Source organism: Pinus tabuliformis, chromosome 1_2, assembly GCF_031772625.1.
Source record: "Pinus tabuliformis cultivar Carrire ecotype Pingquan chromosome 1_2, CPIR1, whole genome shotgun sequence".
Lineage (NCBI taxonomy): Eukaryota > Viridiplantae > Streptophyta > Pinopsida > Pinales > Pinaceae > Pinus > Pinus tabuliformis.
In genome coordinates, this window is record NC_142298.1 from 657,245,957 (window position 1) to 657,265,490 (window position 19,534).

At 38.7% G+C, this 19,534-nt stretch overlaps 1 protein-coding gene across 1 annotated transcript in view; it reads left to right on the plus strand.

The window, feature by feature from the left end:
• The window catches only part of LOC149207390 (metal transporter Nramp6-like), a 147,994-nt gene extending 128,681 nt beyond the window's left edge, over positions 1–19,313 (plus strand). The window contains exon 9 of the mRNA XM_089398023.1: positions 18,883–19,313. Coding sequence (XP_089254149.1) covers positions 18,883–19,215 — 333 coding nt within the window. The 3' untranslated portion in view covers positions 19,216–19,313. The remainder of the gene's footprint in view (positions 1–18,882) is intronic.
• The last annotated feature ends 221 nt before the right edge of the window (positions 19,314–19,534 follow it).

Genomic DNA, 19,534 nt, shown 5'->3' on the forward strand with positions numbered 1-19,534 from the left:
TTGCAAGGGTCTAGATCGATGAGGCTGAAAATCGTAAAACGCTAATCATGGGCGACGAATCTGTAAACGAACCTCGTGAACCTGCAAAGGTGGGGTTTTCGCAGCGCGAAGAACAAGTCGCAGATATAAATCACAATGTCAACCTCTTCTTGGCATCCCTAAGCAACAAGCTAGGGATATTTGGAGAAGAAGGGGGTTCGAATGCAGAGGACAATTAGAAGAGGGATCGGGAGATCGAGAAGACGCAGATAACCAGCTGAAGAAAGAACTCAGAAAAGATCAACCCAGTTCGAGTGTCGTGAACCAATCCCTATTTAAAGTGGAAGCAAAAGTCAATATCAAGCCATACCATGGCGATATCGACACTCTGAAGTTGAACCACTGGTTGCAGCAACTGAAAGTTTATTTCAGTGTCCATCGGATTGAGGAAGGGCAAAAGATCTCATTTGCGTGGCTGAAATTGGAGGACCATGCACTGACTTGGTGGGAGAACCACATGGAAACCCTGAGGTTGGAGGGAGAACCTCCAGTGACTAAGTGGAAAGATTTCAAAACCCTCATTAAGTCACAGTTTTATCCCATTGGGCACATGGAAGACCAGTGGATCCGGTGGCACTACTTCAGGCAAAAGTTGGGCCAAAGCGTGCAAGAGTACACCATAGAATTCAGAAAGATGGCTATAATGTTGGGTATATCTCCAAAGAACCTAGATGTACTCAAGTATTTGGGGGGTCTGCATCGCCATCTGCGTGAGCAAGTGATGTTATTCAAGCACAAAATGGTGGACAAGGCTTGTGTACAGGCACAGTACCTGGAGAACATAGGCCTGAAAAGAGCGCAATCAAGTGTATTAAAGCAAAAGGAGCAACAAGACGCTTCTAAGGAGGGGAAGAAGAAGAAAAAAGGGGGAAAAGAAAAAAAACCGGTAGCCACAATACACCAGTGCAAAGATCTTAGCAAACACTGCAACATTGACGACCATACAGAGGAGAAGTGTTGGAAGTTGCATCTAGAGCTAAACCTGAAGAACAAGAAGAAAGACAATAAGAAGAAGAATCTCATGGCCACTAATTCGAGCAACCAAGTTGAAAGCAGCTCAGACGTGGATGAGAAGATCATTTGTACATCAGTGCAAAAGGAGGTGAATTTGAGTAGCCTTCAGCAATAGGAAGAGAAAGAAATGACCAAACTCTTCCATGTAAAGATACAGGTCAAGAAGACAAAGATTGATGCTCTGTTTGACTCAAGATCGCAGGCAAATCTCATTGCAGCAGATCTAGTCAAGAAGTTGGGGCTGGAAGTTCGTGATCATCCAAACCCATATTCACTGGGATGGGTACATAAGGATGCAGAGCTAAAGGTAACAAAACACTGTAAAATTATATTTGCTATCAGCGCTGATTTTATTGATGAAGTAGATCTGGATGTGGTTCCCCTTGATGTATGTGGAGTCGTGTTTGGGAGTCCATACATGTACATGCGTGATGCAATATTCATGAGGAGAGCTAACAAATACCGGCTCATCAAGGATGGAAAATAGTTCATCATCAACGCGCACAAAGGCAAGTCGAAAATTTCACTAATAACTGCAAACCAAGCCAAGAAATTGTTCAGTTCTTGCAAGAAGTATGTTTTATTGTTTTTAAGAGAAAATTAGTCTGTAGAGGAGTCAATAAGAGGCAAGGCATCCCTAGAGGGTTGTACTAAGAAACAAAAACAGCGATTGGAGGAGTTGTTACAAGCATACAAGGCGTGTTCTGAGAGCCTAAAGGGCTACCCCCTAAGAGAGAAGTGGAGCATGAGATCTAGCTATTGCGGGCTCTCCATTGCCAAATATTGAGTTGTACAGGCAGTCTGTTATAGTAGCAAGTTAGGTGAAGAAACAATTGCAGCAGTTGCTAGAACAGGGTGTCATTCGACCGAGTACATCACCATTGTGCCAAAGAAGGATGGGCCTTGGCAGATGTGTATAGATTACAGGGCGTTGAATAAAATCACGCTCAATAACAGATACCCGCTGCCCAGGATAGACGATTGCTAGATCAGTTGTAGCAAGCAAAGTATTTTACCAAGTTGGACTTGAAGTCTAGATATTACCAATTTCGAGTCAAAGAAGAAGATACATGGAAGACCGCCTTCAAAACCAAGCAAGGTTTGTATGAGTGGTTAGTTATGCCATTTGGCCTATGTAATGAGATTAATGAATGTTGTACTGCACCCTTTTATCGATTCATTTCTATTTTTGTCTGTTTGGATGATATATTGCTATATAGTGCTACTTGGGAGGAGCATATTTCACATTTGACGCAGGTGCTAGAAACATTGAAGAAGCACCAACTGCTAGCAAATCTTAAGAAGTGTGAGTTTGCATAGCAGTCCTTGGTGTATTTGGGATATGTGATTGGTGGAGGAGAATTGAAGATAGATCCTTCCAAGATGGAGGCCATCATGAAATGGTCGGTGCCTACTAATGTTACTGAGGTTAGGAGTTTCATTGGAGCAACACAGTACCTAAGGAAATTCATAGCCTCGTTTTCAGCAGTAGCAGCACCGCTCCACGCCATAACAACAAGTGGCAAGAGTTTCCAGTGGGGAAAAGGGCAACAAAAGGCTTTCGATGAGTTAAAGAAGAAGATCAGTGAAGCACCAATTCTGGCATTACCAAACTTGCAATGGCCCTTTGAAGTGGAGACAAATGTGAGTGGGTATGCTATGGGAGTTGTCTTGATGCAAGGAGGAAGGCCCGTTTGCTACCATTCTGAAGTATTTCATGGGGCAGTTCTTAACTACCCTACCTATGATAAGGAGCTCTATGCCATGGTGCAAGATGTGAAGAAGTGGAAGCACTATCTGATGGGAAAGGAGACAATAATCCACACAGATCACTAGCCGTTACAGTACCTGCAGGCCCAGAATAAGCTACAACAAACCAGGCATTACAAGTGGATGGGATTTTACAGCAGTTTCATTTGGTGATCAAGTATAAGAAGGGCAGCACAAACAAGTTGGTCGATATGCTTTCAAGGCCACCCACATCAAAGATTACAACTTTGGGGACTCTTATGCACATGGAGCCATTCACCCATGATGCATACAGAGAGGCATATTCAGAAGATGAGGACTTCAAGGAGGTGTATCAACAGTTGCAGAGTCAAAGTCATGTGCACGATGGCGACAACACTGTTGACTACCATCTCCAGGATGGGTTACTCTACAAGCTGGATAAGCTATGTGTTCCTAAAGGTGAGCGTTTGCAGCTGATTAGAGAGGCTCACACCTCCAAGGTTGCAAGGCACTTTGGTGTAGGGAAGACTGTGCATGCTTTGTTGTACCAGCAAGCCTAGCAACAGGAAACAGGGTCTGTATCATCCCTTACCTGTACCTACTCGTCCTTGGGAAAGCATTTCCATGGACTTTGTGGGAGGTTTACCGACAACCAAGAAGGGACATGACTACCTATTCGTGGTAGTTGATAGGTTCAGCAAGATGTGTGTTCTGATGCCATGTAAAAAGACCATCAGCAGACAAGAAGCAGCAAACTTTTTCTTTGGACAGTTCTGGGTACACTTTGGGATACCAAGGAGCATCATTTCAAACAGGGATACAAGATTTCTCAGTGCATTCTGAACTACATTGTGGGAGAAGATGGACACGAAGTTGAAGAGATCTACAGCATTCCATCCACAAACAGAAGTAGTCAATAGGACTTTGGTGCAGCTTCTGAGGGGTTATAACCAGAAGCATCCGAAGACCTGGGATGAAAATCTGGTATATATACAACATTTTTGTAACAAAGCGGTCCACACTTCTATAGGAAAGTCCCCATTTGAAACTTGTTTTGGATATTTGCCACCTTCACCTTTGGATATTGCATATGGGTAGCAAGGAGGAGTGAAGGAAGACATTACAGGAGATGCTTTGAGGGCTGAAAAATTTATAGAGAAGATCAGGCAGATCCATCTACAGGTACAGGAAACACTACAGAAGTCGTAGGTGAAGTATAAGGCCAAGCATGATTAGCACAGAACAAAGAAATCATTCAAGGTGGGAGATAGAGTATGGCTACAGTTGAACAAGGAGAGGCTGCAGGGGCCTGGTAAGAAAATCAAGGCTCTAAGGTATGGTCCCTTTGAGATACTGGAAAAGGTGGGTGATAATGCCTATCGACTCAGTTTACCACCATATATGCGCATTTACTCAATTGTAAATGTAGAGAATTTGAAACTCTATGAGCCTTCCATGCTAGATCAGGAAGAGGAACAGGTCCTACCTTATGTGGAGGATTTGGCACTAGACGCTCAGGTAGAGTTGACAGAAGATACAGTTTTGCAGAAGAGGTCCAAAACTACAAGACAAGGGCAACAAGACCTTTGGCAGATTGGGTTGAAGGGACAACTTCCAGGCAAAGCTAAATGGTACAATAGAGAAAAGGTGGAGGAAAATTTTTCTCACCTCATTCAGTAAAAGCTTTTGGGAACCAAAAGCCTCCCAAAATGGGGAGGTGTGATCCAAATTGGATCATTATATTGTTTGTCATTCATTTCGATGCATTTGGAGTGGGAAAAGTGGAGGAATCAGCTCATGGGACTATTTTTACCAGCGGGACCCAGTTTGGCGAAACAGGGTCCGAAACCTTCCGGGAGCGTTTTGAGGCATCAACCGACGTTTTTGGGGGTAAAACTTTGCCGCTCCATTGAAGCACCTGTTCATGCTATTCTACACACAGAGAGCTTTCCAACGACGCAAGAATCACATCAATCAAAGTCCGTATGCAAAAGTTATGCCACTCAGAAGTTGACCTTCCTGTTTTCACACCTATAGTTCGGGAGGATGCCGCATCAGCCCCCATTATTCATGGAAAAGGGGCTAGCCACGTGTTTGTGATGTAAAATACTCTAGAAAAGTTTGTTGACCACTACGTGTCAACTACCCATAGCAGTACACTCCCTTTTTCGCAAAAGGGACAACGCTTAATCGACATGTCCGTGCCATTCAACAGTCATCATCGACCTGATCATGTTATGCTGTAAACCCAGTCTGCATGTGTAAATTGTAAATAATCTTAGCAGATTTGAGTCTTGTATATAAATTGCCTAGGTGGACCTATTTTTCTAGTGATAATCTACATTTTGGAAGTTTTTTGTCTCACCGATCCATGATCGGCAGAGTTTTCCTTCAGCCTAACCCCAAAGCCGGAATGAATTTTGTCATTAGAATCTTAGGGGAATCCTAGCGTGTTGATCTGCTAGATTGTATTTGTGTCGCAAGACTGGGTGGTCTATGAGGGTCTATGTCAAATGGGTTTTCCCCCTTGAGATGTAAAATTGTAAAAGACATGATGTAAAGCGTCTTGAGGGTTAGAAAATGTTTTAATCCCCTTGTAAGTCCCAAGTCCTAGGTCCTAGGTGATTTTTCCAAAGGGCTAAGTTCGAGGATCCAAAAATAAAAAATATAAAAATAATAAAAGATATAAATAATAAAAAATTAATTAAAAATAAAAATAAAATAAAATTTAAAAATAAATAAAAATTTGAAAAAATAAAATAAAATAATAATAAGTCAAAAGTTTTGAGAAAATAAATGCAAAATTTAAATTTTTAATATATTAAAATGCATTTAAAATTTCAACAGATGAGATTAGTTTGACATGGATCACTCAAACTAGCCGTTGGAAATTTTTCCTTTAAATAGGGTGTTAGGGGTCATTTGAGATCAGATTGGATCTGAGAGTCTGGTGCTAAAGAAAGCTCTCTTGTAGTCATTTTTTGTGCAATAAAGAAAGACTTTGGGGTTGAAAATCTTGCTGGTGTTACTCTTCTGGAAATGCTGTAAGATCTTTTATTTTTCTGCATAATTTTATTTTCAGTCATCAATAATAGGTTGATGAAGATTGATTCAGGCACAGGGATCTTGTCTAATCTCTGAGGTTTGAATGATAGTTTAGATTCTGAAATATAATGGCAGGTATCTCCATTTGATCTGGATTTCACTATTGTTTTTTCCCTCTATGTTAATGATTGATTTTAAGCTGTGCAGGAAATCTTAGTTTTGAGTCTATCGGGCGTTAGGTGAAGTTCTCGGTTGAACCAACCAACTCCCGGATTGCATTTTCTGAAAGAGCCCAGCTAGTTTTAATCCCAGGCTTATCATCTGAAATTTTTTATGAATGCATGCAGGGTTTTCTGAAGTATCTCACATTAAATTTAGAATTCTGAAAATATCACTGTGGATTATTGACAAATCTGGCTATTTAAAGAGTCGAAATCTGTAAATATTGTAAATTTTTAGTTGGTTTTAGGGTTTTTAGTTTTGTTTCTTGAACATTTCACTTTTAGGTGTTTTGTATTTGCCATTTGCAGAGTGCAGGTGCAGATCTAAAAAAAAATTTGGGGTTTTCATTAGACAAATCTGAATGAGCATTTCGAAATTTCTTTTTAGGGCAAACTACGTTCATAACCACGCAGCCGTCATCAGCTGCTCCAAATCTGCGTTCTGTTTTGTACATTTCCGCAGCCCTTCTTCAACCCACATTTCCATCCATCCACTGCTCCAGTTCGTCCTTCATCTCCACGCTGCCCAAACCCGTCCCCATCTGCGTGTTTCCCTTTTTTCTCTTCTTCACACAGATTCCTCACATCGCAGTCCATCTCTCCCTCTCCATTACGCTTGCCCTCTTCTCTCTTGCCAAGACCGTCACGTCCTCATTCCGCCGCCTATCCAACCTGCAAGAAGAAAACACAACGAGTCACCTGCTCAAACGATAAACAAAGCGTTTCGATTTTTTATTTGGCTTGTATTGGCATATCTTAGTTTAGGTTTTAAGCTAGATTTGTTTTCAGTTTTAACATTTCATTCCTTTTTTTATTTTTAATGAGGTTTCATAAAATAAAAAATAAATAAAAATATAATCGACTTTCATTTTCATTATATATATAGATTAGGAGCTTTTGATTTCTCTTTTCATTTCTTTTAGTTTTAGAATTAGATATATTTGATTTTGGCTTTTGATATAAGAAAATAAAAAAAATAAAAATAAAAAATAACAAGGGGTTAGATTTGATTTTTCATTTCTTTTATTTTGATTTTGATTTTTTAGTTTTATAGAATTTCATTTTTGTTATATATGGTCAGGTGTTAGTTTTAATTTTGATTTCATTTTGTTTAAGATTTAGTCTAGGGTTTTAGATAGATTTTAGATTTTTAGGTTTATAAATTTAGTTCGATGAAATCACAATAATAATAATAATAATAATAATAATAATAAAAATTCATAAAAATTTCATTTTTTATTAGACTTTAGGATTTTAGTCTTGTTTTATATTTAGATTTAAAATTCTATAAAAAAATATATATAAAAAAGTAAAAATTTTGAAAAAGGCTAATAAAAAAATTGGAAATCCTTTTTTAAAGACTTTTTCTGTTGTGGTGAAGTTAAATGTGCTTAAAATGTTTATATCTAGAGATTAACTGTTTGAAATCTGGTCAGCATTTAAATTTCGTGGTGGTTTAAAGCATTCATTCTTTAGAAATTTAATTGCTAGAATATCGTTAAGCCATTGAGCATTTATCGATTATCTCGCATTTGGTAAAAGTTAATCTTTGTTTGAGTTATTTGATGGTAAATGATTGTTAATGAGTTCATATTTCTGCAAGCATTTGATAAATAATCATTCAGTCATTAACTCCATAAGGCACTGGTCTATTAACTTAATAAAATCAATTAAGTGCTTGTTTTCCCTCGTGTCTCCCAACCCAACTGGTCCATAGTTGGTCATCCATTGTCCCATAGGGTCTACCCCCCTTAGCCGCGGGAGACAGGCTTAAACAAAGAGATCGGGGATCAGGGTGACAGCCCCCGGTCTAAGCGTTGTCGAGACATTCTGTGCGACAACATTTTTTGGCGCCGTTGCTGGGGATAGAGTTTTTTTTGTCCTTGGTTTATTCGACATTCATCTTCTCATTTCTCATCATTCTTTCATCTTTCTCATCTCTCATTTGAGCTGGCAGATTCAACATTTTTTTTGGCATCAGTTGGATCTTTTCATCGCCTTATCTTTCGTCATATCAGCAACTACTCTTCAGTTCGTTTCTTGTTTGGGTGGCGACTCCATTTCTTTTCATTTATTTTTTCCCAGACAAGAAGCCTCTCTCATATAAGCTTGTTTGTTGCTTTTTGGATCCTAGAATTAGATTCATTGTTCAAGTGGCGACTCCACTTCTTTCATCTATTGATTTTCTTGAGCAGAGATCTCGTTCTATCATCCATTTGGTCCCTCGTTATTCATCATGGATTATTTGTTTAAACCATGTCATTTTACTAATGATCTCCATGATTTTCCGGAAGAGGCCATTTCTAAATTACTTTTGTTCTCAGATGGTGATTCAGTCGTTGTTAGAAAGCATTTAAATAGGTTTACTTGTGTAATGATCATATATTGTAGACTTCCTCAATATAATCATGAAGATGTCAAAATGCGTCTATTTGTTCGTTCTTTAGAGGGTGATGCTTTGAATTGGTTTAATAATTGTCCTGAAGATTCTTTCACTTCTTTACAAGACATTGTCGATGCTTTTAAAGATAGATATGGTGATCCAGATAGCTCACCTTGTGCCCCTAAAATTGTGCAACGGAATGAAAGTAATCTTATAAAAGGTCCAGCTGTCGATGAAAGATTTCAAGACAATTCTTCATATCAAAATGTGCCATCCACTTGTACCATTGCAGATCAAATCCATGATACTGGAAAAGCAGGGACAAATTGTAAAAACAGTGTTGACAATGAAAAGGAAGATCAGAAGCAAATTATACAAGAACTAATGCGGCTAGTAAAAAATATGGAGATCAATCAAACTAATTATGCCAATGATGTGAAAACTTTATGCACCCACTTGGAAAAATGTAATAAGGAGATGGAGATCATGAAAATTAAACACTCTGATTACATAATTGACATGCAAAATCAACATGCTAAGGAAATTGAGGCCATGAAAACTAATCATGACACAGAAATTAGTTTTATGCAAAGCAAGTTATCAGGCTTAGAGGAAAATATGACGACCATGCAAGCAAATCATAAGAAAGAGATAAACTCTATGCAGCATTGCTTGATGACCATAAAGGAAAAGGACGATAAAGTAATAAAAGATATGGAAGCTAATCAAATATGTCTTCAGAATAAGTTACTGACCATGGAAGAAGACCATGCCAGGGAAATCAGTGCTATAAAGGTTGAGCACTCTAGTCAGATGGATGCCATTAAAATACAGTTTCAGAAATTTCAACAGCAGTCGGAAGATGAAAGAAACCAGGGAACGTCAATAGATCAGGAGCCTCCTTATCTGTTACAGCAAGCTCCATCTTGTTATGAGGTCCTTTGTTCCATTGAAAATGACCTGGATAAAAGGGAAATTAATAATCAGGTTGATGCTCACACGGTTAATCCACCAGTCATAGAAGGTCAAGTTATAACTCATGGCACTTGTGAGATTGATCCATCATCCTTGACAGGGCAGATGCAAAATGAAGAAAGACATGTCACGCATATCTTACATACTTCATCTGAGAGCTTTGAAGCAGAAAGTCCCACGTCAGCAGTGCCACGTCAGCAGTGATATAGCCTGCCACAAAGAAAAGGCGCAAGAGAAAGAAAACAAGAAGAAGCTTTGATGCATCAGACGACCGCGAGCAGCTTGATTTTCGGATAAGAAAAAGTCCTACCATATGCAGAATTGGACATGGCACATCCGACAAGCAGCCGACAGATTTGCCTGAAAGCAGGCAAATGCTCAGTATTCACTATATTGAACACACCTGATGTCATGGGGCATCCTTTGTATTGTATTTCTAACCCTACTCCTTGTTTTTTCAACATTTTCATTTCTATTTTAGGATTAGATTTATTTTTCATGTTACTAGATAGCTAATAAATGAAGAGCTTATATCGTTCCTATGCTTAATATTATATGATGATTTTGGATGGACGCTACTTATGTTGTGTGTTGCGTGGATGCAGATTCTGGATTCTTACATTCCTACAATGCAGCAACGTGTCCCCAAGTAGAGCCAGATGTTGACCACTACGTGTCAACTACCCATAGCAGTACACTCCCTTTTTCGCAAAAGGGACAGCGCTTAATCGACATGTTCGTGCCATTCAACAGTCATCATCGACTTGATCATGTTATGCTGTAAACCCAGTCTGCATGTGTAAATTGTAAATAATCTTAGCAGATTTGAGTCTTGTATGTAAATTGCCTAGGTGGACCTATTTTTCTAGTGATAATCTACGTTCCGGAAGGTTTTTTGTCTCACCGATCCATGATCGGCAGAGTTTTCCTTCAGCCTAACCCCAAAGCCGGAATGAATTTTGTCATTAGAATCTTAGGGGAATCCTAGCGTGTTGATCTGCTAGATTGTATTTGTGTCGCAAGACTGGGTGGTCTATGAGGGTCTATGTCAAATGGGTTTTCCCCCTTGAGATGTAAAATTGTAAAAGACATGATGTAAAGTGTCTTGAGGGTTAGAAAATGTTTTAATCCCCTCATAAGTCCTAAGTCCTAGGTCCTAGGTGATTTTTCCAAAGGGCTAAGTTCGAGGATCCAAAAATAAAAATATAAAAAATAATAAAAGATATAAATAATAAAAAAATTAAAATTAAAAAAATAAATAAATAAATAAAATGAATAAAAATGAATAAAAATTTGAAAAAATAAAATAAAATAATAATAAGTCAAAAGTTTTGAGAAAATAAATGCAAAATTTAAATTTTTAATATATTAAAATGCATTTAAAATTTCGATGGATGAGATTAAAAGGAATTTTGATCCTCATCGACGGTCAAGATTAGTTTGACATGGATCACTCGAACTAGCTGTTGGGAATTTTTCCTTTAAATAGGATGTTAGGGGTCATTTGAGATCAGATTGGATCTGAGAGTCTGGTGCTAAAGAAAGCTCTCTTGTAGTCATTTTTTGTGCAATAAAGAAAGACTTTGGGGTTGAAAATCTTGTTGGTGTTACTCTTCTGGAAATGTTGTAAGATCTTTTTTTTCTGCATAATTTTATTTTCAATCATCAATAATAGGTTGATGAAGATTGATTCAAGCACAGGTATATTGTCTGATCTCTAGGGTTTGAATCATAGTTTAGATTCTGAAATATAATGGCGGTATCTCCATTTGATCTGGATTTCACTATTGTTTTTTCCCTCTATGTTAATGATTGATTTTAAGCTGTGTAGGAAATCTTAGCTTTGAGTTTATCGGGTGTTAGGTGAAGTTCTCGGTTGAACCAGCCAACTCCTGGATTGCATTTTCTGAAAAAGCCCAGCTAGTTTTAATCCTGGGCTTATCATCTGAAATTTTTTATGAATGCATGCAGGGTTTTTTGAAGTATCTCACATTAAATTTAGAATTCTGAAAATATCACTGTGGATTATTGACAAATCTGACTGTTTAAAGAGTCGAAAATCTGTAAATATTACAAATTTTTAGTTGGTTTTAGGGTTTTCAGTTTTGTTTCTGGAACATTTCACTTCTCGGTGTTCTATTTTTGCCATTTGCAGATTGCAGGTGCAAATCTAAAAAAAAATCAGGGTTTTCATTAGACAAATCTGAATGAGCATTTCGAAATTTCTTTTTAGGGCAAACTGCGTTCATAACCACGCAGCCCTCATCCACTGCTCCAAATCTGCGTTCTGTTTTGTATATTTCCGCAGCCCTTCTTCAACCCACATTTCCATCCATCTGCTGCTCCAGTTCGCCCTTCATCTCCACGCTGCCCAAACCCATTGCCATTTGCTTTCCCTTTTTTCTCTTCTTCACGCGGATTCCTCACATCACAGTCCATCACTCCCTCTCCATTACGCCTGCCCTCTTCTCTCTTGCCAAGACCGTCACATCCTCATTCCGCCTCCTATCCAACCTGCAAGAAGAAAACGCAACGAGTCACCTTCTCAAACGATAAACAAAGTGTTTCGATTTTTTATTTGGCTTGTATTGGCATATCTTAGTTTAGATTTTAAGCTAGATTTGTTTTCAGTTTTAACATTTCATTCCTTTTTTTATTTTTAATGAGGTTTCATAAAATAAAATAAAAAATAAAAATATAATCGACTTTCATTTTCATAGATTAGAAGCTTTTGATTTCTCTTATTCATTTCTTTTAGTTTTAGAATTAGATATATTTGATTTTGGCTTTTGATATAAGAAAATAAAAAATTAAAAAAAAAGGGGGTTAGATTTGATTTTTCATTTGTTTTATTTTGATTTTGATTTAGGATTTAGTTTTATAGAATTTCATTTTTGTTATATATGATCAGGTGTTAGTTTTAATTTTGATTTCATTTAGTTTAAGATTTAGTCTAGGGTTTTAGATAGATTTTAGATTTTTAGGTTTATAAATTTAGTTCGATTAAATAATCACAAAAAAAAATAATAAAAATAATTAAAAAAATTCATAAAAAAGTTAAAAAGTTCATTTTTTATTGGACTTTAGGATTTTAGTCTTGTTTTATATTTAGATTTAAAATTTTATAAAAAAATATATAAAAAAATTAAAAATTTTGAAAAAGGCTAATAAAAAAATTGGGAGTCCTTTTTTAAAGATTTTTTTCTGTTGTGGTGAAGTTAAATGTGCTTAAAATGTTTATATCTGGAGATTAACTGTCTGAAATCTGGTCAGCATTTAAATTTCGTGGTGGTTTAAAGCACTCCTTTAGAAATTTAATTGCTAGAATATTGTTAAGCCATTGAGCATTTATCAATTATCTCGCATTTGGTAAAAGTTAATCTTTGTTTGAGTTATTTGATGGTAAATGATTGTTAATGAGTTCAAATTTCTGCAAGCATTTGATAAATAATCATTTAGTCATTAACTCCATAAGGCACTAGTCTATTAACTTAATAAAATCAATTAAGTGCTTGTTTTCCCTTGTGTCTCCCAACCCAACTGGTACACAGTTGGTCATCCATTGTCCCATAGGGTCTACCCCCCTTAGCCGCGGGAGACAGACTTAAACGGAGAGATCGGGGATCAGGGTGACAGCCCCCGGTCTGAGCGTTGTCGTGACAATCTGTGCGACAACAGAGTCTATTTTGTAACTCTAGTTAAGAGTTGATGTAGTCAAAATTAACCACTAGTAGGCTATCGGGTTGTGTTATAACCGGGCCACTAGGAGGAAGAGGCATTCCATTCTTTCGAGAGCATTTTGTTCCATAGTTGAGCAAAGATAGCCAGGAGAGATAGGAGGTAGAGCACATAGAGAGGATCTGTGCACTGTAGCAACCCACGGGCCACAGGGATTACTTCTTTGTATCTGCAACCATATTTCCAGACAGAGAAAGAGAGTGAAGCAGCCTCACCTTCCAGTTGGGTTTTCTCCCGAAAGGGTTTCCCAGAGAGCATATCTTGTGTATTATGTGTATGAGCTTATTTTGTCGTTCTCTACTTTTCTGCTTGGTTTACTTTACATGCATGCACTAATTACAGTTAATTTTATAGATCTAGAAATTAAATAAAACTGCAATAGTGTAGAATCTCAGATTTTTAGTATAATATTATCAGATCTGTTGTGAGAATATCCACGACAGTTTACGGATCAAACAACTTCTCATCTAGCGCCACAAACTCCATCTCCAACTTCCTCTAGTCAGTAGTGACACTACCCGGAGAATATAGCCACTAGACACCCATCACCACATTGGTGTCTGGCACATCAACTACGAAGAAATGATCGGTCACTAAGTAGTTCCCCGTGATCAGGGTCAGACTGGGAACATGTCTCATATACTGCATGGTCTTGTCCCTTGGTACCAGCATTGAGAACCCCTCGAAAGCCTCTGTGTGTATGCCTCTTCGCTCCATCATCTGGCCATCAATGAAATTATGGGTAGCCCCATTGTCCACCAACACTGACACATGTTGTCCCTGCACTGTGCCCCTGATCTATAGTGTCAAATAATTTGGAACTCCCTGAAGCGAAGCAATAACCCCTACAGTGGGCAAAAGTGGGCATCCCCCATGAGGTAGTGGTGGTGGTCGTGGTCCTCCTCCCACAGACTGTGGTCCTCCATCTCCTACACCTATGTCCTACTCAATCTCGTCCTTCGGCTCACTGCCTAAGTACACCTCAATGTAATGGGCCTTGCCCTTGGTGCACTTGTGCCTAGGTGCCCACGGCTCTTAGCACATGAAACATAGCTTCCTCCTTCGAAGGTCCCTCCTAGTCTCATCATCAAGCTGGCCACGCCCAATCTCCCTCTGTGGCTATCTGGTGTCTTTGTTCCCCTGGGTAATAGGGGGTCTGGTGGGTATTGGAGCCCTGGTCTTAGGGACTGCATCTATGATGTCCCTGGTCCTAGAGATGGCATCCATCAACGACACGGGCTTGTAAGCCCTCACCCATCCACGTAGTGGATCAACTAGCCCCTCAACAAACAACATAATCAATCGTGCCTCTGAGATGTGTATGACCATCATGGCCAATCTCTGGAACTTTGATATGTACACCTCAAAACTGCATGTCTGCCTCAAATGTGCCAACTCCTTGAAATGGAGCTTGAGGTCATTCTTGTCAAACCTCTCAATCAATCTCCTAGTGAACTCTGAGTAAAAGGTGATGTGGATATGTCCAAGTGTCATCAGGCCATGGTGCCACCACTCCTGTGCATCTCCCTCCAGATGTAGGGTGGAAAAACGAATAGCATCAGCCTCCCACATGGGGTTCACATAGAAATAAGTTTCCAACTTTTGAACCCAAGCTCTAGCTGAACTCTTGGCTGACCCATCATAGTTGGGGAGTGTGACCTTCCCTACTACCTTCTGCACCTCCTGGCTTAATTGCCCCCCTCTATAAGATGTCCTAGCTCCAATCTTACACCTTTTCTCAAGGTGGATGAATTCCCCAAAGGACATGACTCTCTGAATCCTGGGGTCTAGCCCCTCATACTCATCAATCCCTATCTCAATAGAATTCACCAAATCTACAACGGGATCTGGTTCTCTCTCTCTGGCTCATCCATGAATTGTGGCTTAGTGGGACGACTAACTTGACCATGCAAAGGAGTGTGGGGTTGCTGATAAGCACACTCGTGTGTGGCTTCCTCCTCCAGCCCTAGAACCCCCATATCCATTGAGATCGTGCCCCTGTTGATTTTGTACTTGTAGGCCCACCATTTGTTGCATCATATCCATCATAAGCTGGCCCTACCTCAACATCTACTGGTTCACCCTCAACAGCTCATCCATAACCTGATTTTGGCCCCCTTGTGTTGGTTGTTCATCACCCTCCATGCATTCTCTAGCATTATCAAGCTCAATGTCTAAAAATGGGTCAAGTCCTCTACAACGTCTTCTTCCTCTTCCCTTGCCTCTACCTCTCTAGAACACTATGCCCAAATATATGGGTGGCATCACCTGCTATTTTCTCACATAGTTGTCCAAGGACATGCTCTGATACCACTATAATATTCCCAATAGGAAAATACAGTAAATAACAAAAGCAATGAACTAGCTACAACTACAAAATTTAGAAATGCACCACCAGAAACATTAAACACTGAAAATATGAGCAAAATTATGAGCCATTGTATTACTATTGGTAAAATTGATTACAACAATAAGAGTAGAGGAACCTTGGTGCTTGCTACTACAAGCTTGAGGCAAAACCCAGGTGTCAACAATGGCTCAAGGTGCTAATAAACCTCCCCATATGAATTGCGCCCTACTGTTGGGTTTTCTATTGCTATTGGCTAGAAAGGAATAGATGTTTCAACCCTATAGAGTACTCAAAAAATTCTAAGAAATTAGTTGGTGCCTTTTCTCGGCATGCCCAACAAAGCCCAAAAAGGGGTTGGCCTGAATCCAAGAATCCTGAAGACCCCAAATAGTGTGAGTTTCCCAGTCAAACCCTCCTAAACGCACTGCAGAAAGATGTAGAATACTCCCCAAATCCACCTCCAAACTCCTTGCAAAATTCCTCCACAAATTTCCCTTTTCTTCACCAGAGCCCTTATCACTCCACTCTCCTTGTCCCACAATCCCTGCGCAAACTCTACCAGTGAACCCCTGCGCAGTGCCTGGAAGACACAAATTCGGCCTAAAGTATTCTCCCAAAATCAACCCTACAAACCTCCAGCAAAAATAAAGGCAAATCACTCCTGGAATTCTCGGAACCAACATACATTGAAGTTGTCTCCCCAAGCAATGTGAATTTCTCTATTGTGCCTTGGCCACACACTGGACTGGCTATGATGCTCCTACAATCAACTCTGGAACAATTCCAATATGTATCGAAGGACTCTCCTTGGGTGACACTCGTGGTTCATCGAAGAAAGAGTTGGAATTTCCACTTGGAATTCCCTTGTGCTAAGCAACGCAAGTTGACTTAAGCAGCTCAAGCAAACAATGGTTCAGTTGTCAAATTGTCAAAAGCCCCAAAATGATGCTCCTCTCTTCTATTTATCCTTGTTGCCCCCTTCTCTCCTTGTGGGCCCTCCAATTCGACCTCCCCTCTTGTCTCTTCCCTCCACATCGAATTTCCTCAAGGGGTTCAAATTCCCTCCTTGAGGTGGCCCCCACATTCCACCATCCAATTAATTTTTCCCTTTTCCTAATGTTTGGAGCCTCCTTTCTCTCAAAAATTAAGTGGTGCCTCCTCACCCACTTTTTCCTAAGTTTTTATGCCAAAAATTTTCCCCATCACCAAAATTGCAAAAATTTGGAACTTAGCAAAAATAATTAGTGGGGACATTCAATAACATCACCCAACACATCGCCCATAGATGAGGACTTCTAATATTACAATGTTATATCACCTAGGATAGTCCCAGCGAGGAAAGTTGTATCACCACACCACATCAACACCATAGGAAAAGGAGACATAAGAAAGGTGCTAACTCTATCAAACATCAAGTATCTCCTCATAACACATTCAACAGAAGAGGACCATGTCGAACACTCCCTCCCAGTGACATCAATAATATAACATCACCATCATGAAATTTCACTTGGATGCTCCAAGAAGAATATAACACATGAAGTAGCAAGCATCCGCATGTCAAGAGAGTGATCCAAAAGAATGAAAGTAGCATACACAACCATGAGACGACCATCAACCATGAACATTCTCCAAAGAAGAGTATGAGAAGGCCATCAACCATGAATATTCTTCAAAGAAGAGTATGAGAAGACCAACCCACTCAACCAAGAAGTAGCATCTCCAGGCAAAGAAAGAGAGTGTGTACCTTCAATCAGGGTTGCAGGGGAGTGCCCCCCCCCCCCCCCCCCCCTTCGAATTGCTCTCGGAGCACACTCCTGAAATTCGCTCCTTGCTTTTTTCACAAATTTTTTGTCACAAAGATATTCCAAACGCAATTTTTTTTCAAAGAAACAAGATTTTTTTAGTAGGGAAACTTAATATTCAAGCTTATGGCCCTAGTATTGATATGCAATTCATGGTAATGTTAAATTCTTGAAGTAAAAGTGACATTCTCCTTTACCTTTCATTTTCATAAATTAAAGATGAAGGAGAATGTCACTTTTACTTAAATTTTTAACATTACCATGAAATGACTCGGGATGTTTGAGAGCAGTTCCAACCTCATTGGATTTCATATGGAGAAAGTAAAATTTTAGATCTCACTCAAAGTCCAACAGACTTATCAGTTTTTCAAGATTTCAGGATTGCAATATTTCCATTGGATTTTGTCATGTACTAGGGTATGAGACTCGTATGTAATCAAGAGCACCAAACCCTCTATGTACCTTCATGTTAGTGACATTGGTTGTCGAACTCCTCTATCATGACCCTATAAAAATGTACCCATCACTCAAACAAAATCCTGACTTGACATGCTACTTCTTTTCTATCTTATCATTTATGTTAATTGCTTAGAGGGTGATATTAATGACAAAGATCCCAAGAGAGGGAATGGTTTTGATGATATGTAGCTATTTGTTGTAGCATGCTTTTTTTGGATGCTAGAGGCCATCTAGAGCCTATTTGTTGATGTATTTTGAGTTCAGAGATAGATTACACTCAATGCTATTTTGGTTATGTGCATCCTTACATGCTATATATTGAGAACTTGTAACTTGTGGATATGGTTGATGAAGATTATAACTTCTAGATGATTGATGTTATATTGTGTTATCCATGTTTTTATGCTTTTTATATCTAATTCATCATTCTACATGCTTTTGTTGACATATATGCATCAAAATATATAAAAATTCGCTCTCAAACCGGGAGCTTTTGTAAATGTCGCTCCCCACTCCCACTTCCAAGTAACCTTGCCCCCAATCCATCCAAACAGATCCAAGGGATCAGTGGCAAGCTCCATTCGTGTGATGAAAATTACAACGGGGACATCATAAAATATCAACACAAATTACCGTAGAATGTTAAGTATTTTATGTGCAAAATGTCCTTAATAATAATTTGATTTCGAAGATGAAGAATATCCATGTTTTTATGCTTTTTATATCTAATTCATCATTCTACATGCTTTTGTTGACATATATGCATCAAAATATATAAAAATTTGCTCTCAAACCGGGAGCTTTTGTAAATGTCGCTCCCCACTCCCACTTCCAAGTAACCTTGCCCCCAATCCATCCAAACAGATCCAAGGGATCAGTAGCAAGCTCCATTCGTGTGATGAAAATTACAACGGGGACATCATAAAATATCAACACAAATTACCGTAGAATGTTAAGTATTTTATGTGCAAAATTTCCTTAATAATAATTTGATTTCGAAGATGAAGAATATGCAGGTTTTCTCTATTGTCTTTCTTTGCTTTATTAGAGATTTTCATTGTTGTCAATTATCTGTTTTCTGATGAGGCACTAATTTATTCTGACATGCTTCATTGCATACAGGTTGCAGCATTGACATGGATCATAGGAATTTTCGTTATATTGGTAAACATGTTATATTTAACAAGTGGATTATATCACTGGATCATAAATACTGCACTGCCGATACCAATCACAGTATCCCTCGGAATGCTTGGCATTGCTTCTTTGATAGCGTATATTGGTTTTACATTGTATTTAGCACTGAGAACAGACAGGACAGATAATTATAACTTGTCTGAAACAGTTGAAATTATAATGGATGACATGAATGAAAACCTTGTAAATGACCTTGATGAGGGTGGGCTTTTAGTAATGCTTCCTAATGATAATTTTGTGAAGGAGCTTCCAAACTAGTTGGTTTTGGATGCAACTTGTGTCCAATCCCACAATTTTATCGCTGACTTCGTTAATTCTTTATTCTTTTTTTATAATATATATATATTATATTTCAATATTTGTTCTTATCCCTGCAATATAATTCCATATCTAACGGGTGATTACAGAATCCATTATTATCTGCCCACCTTTTCTAATTGTTCAAATAATATATTCAACAGTCTGAGAAGATGACTAGAAGAAATCATGCAAAATGCTAACTGCCCAGAAATTTGCAGCCACAGTGATCTTAAGCTTTTCCAATTTGAATTTAGTCTTAATATCAAGAAAAATGCCA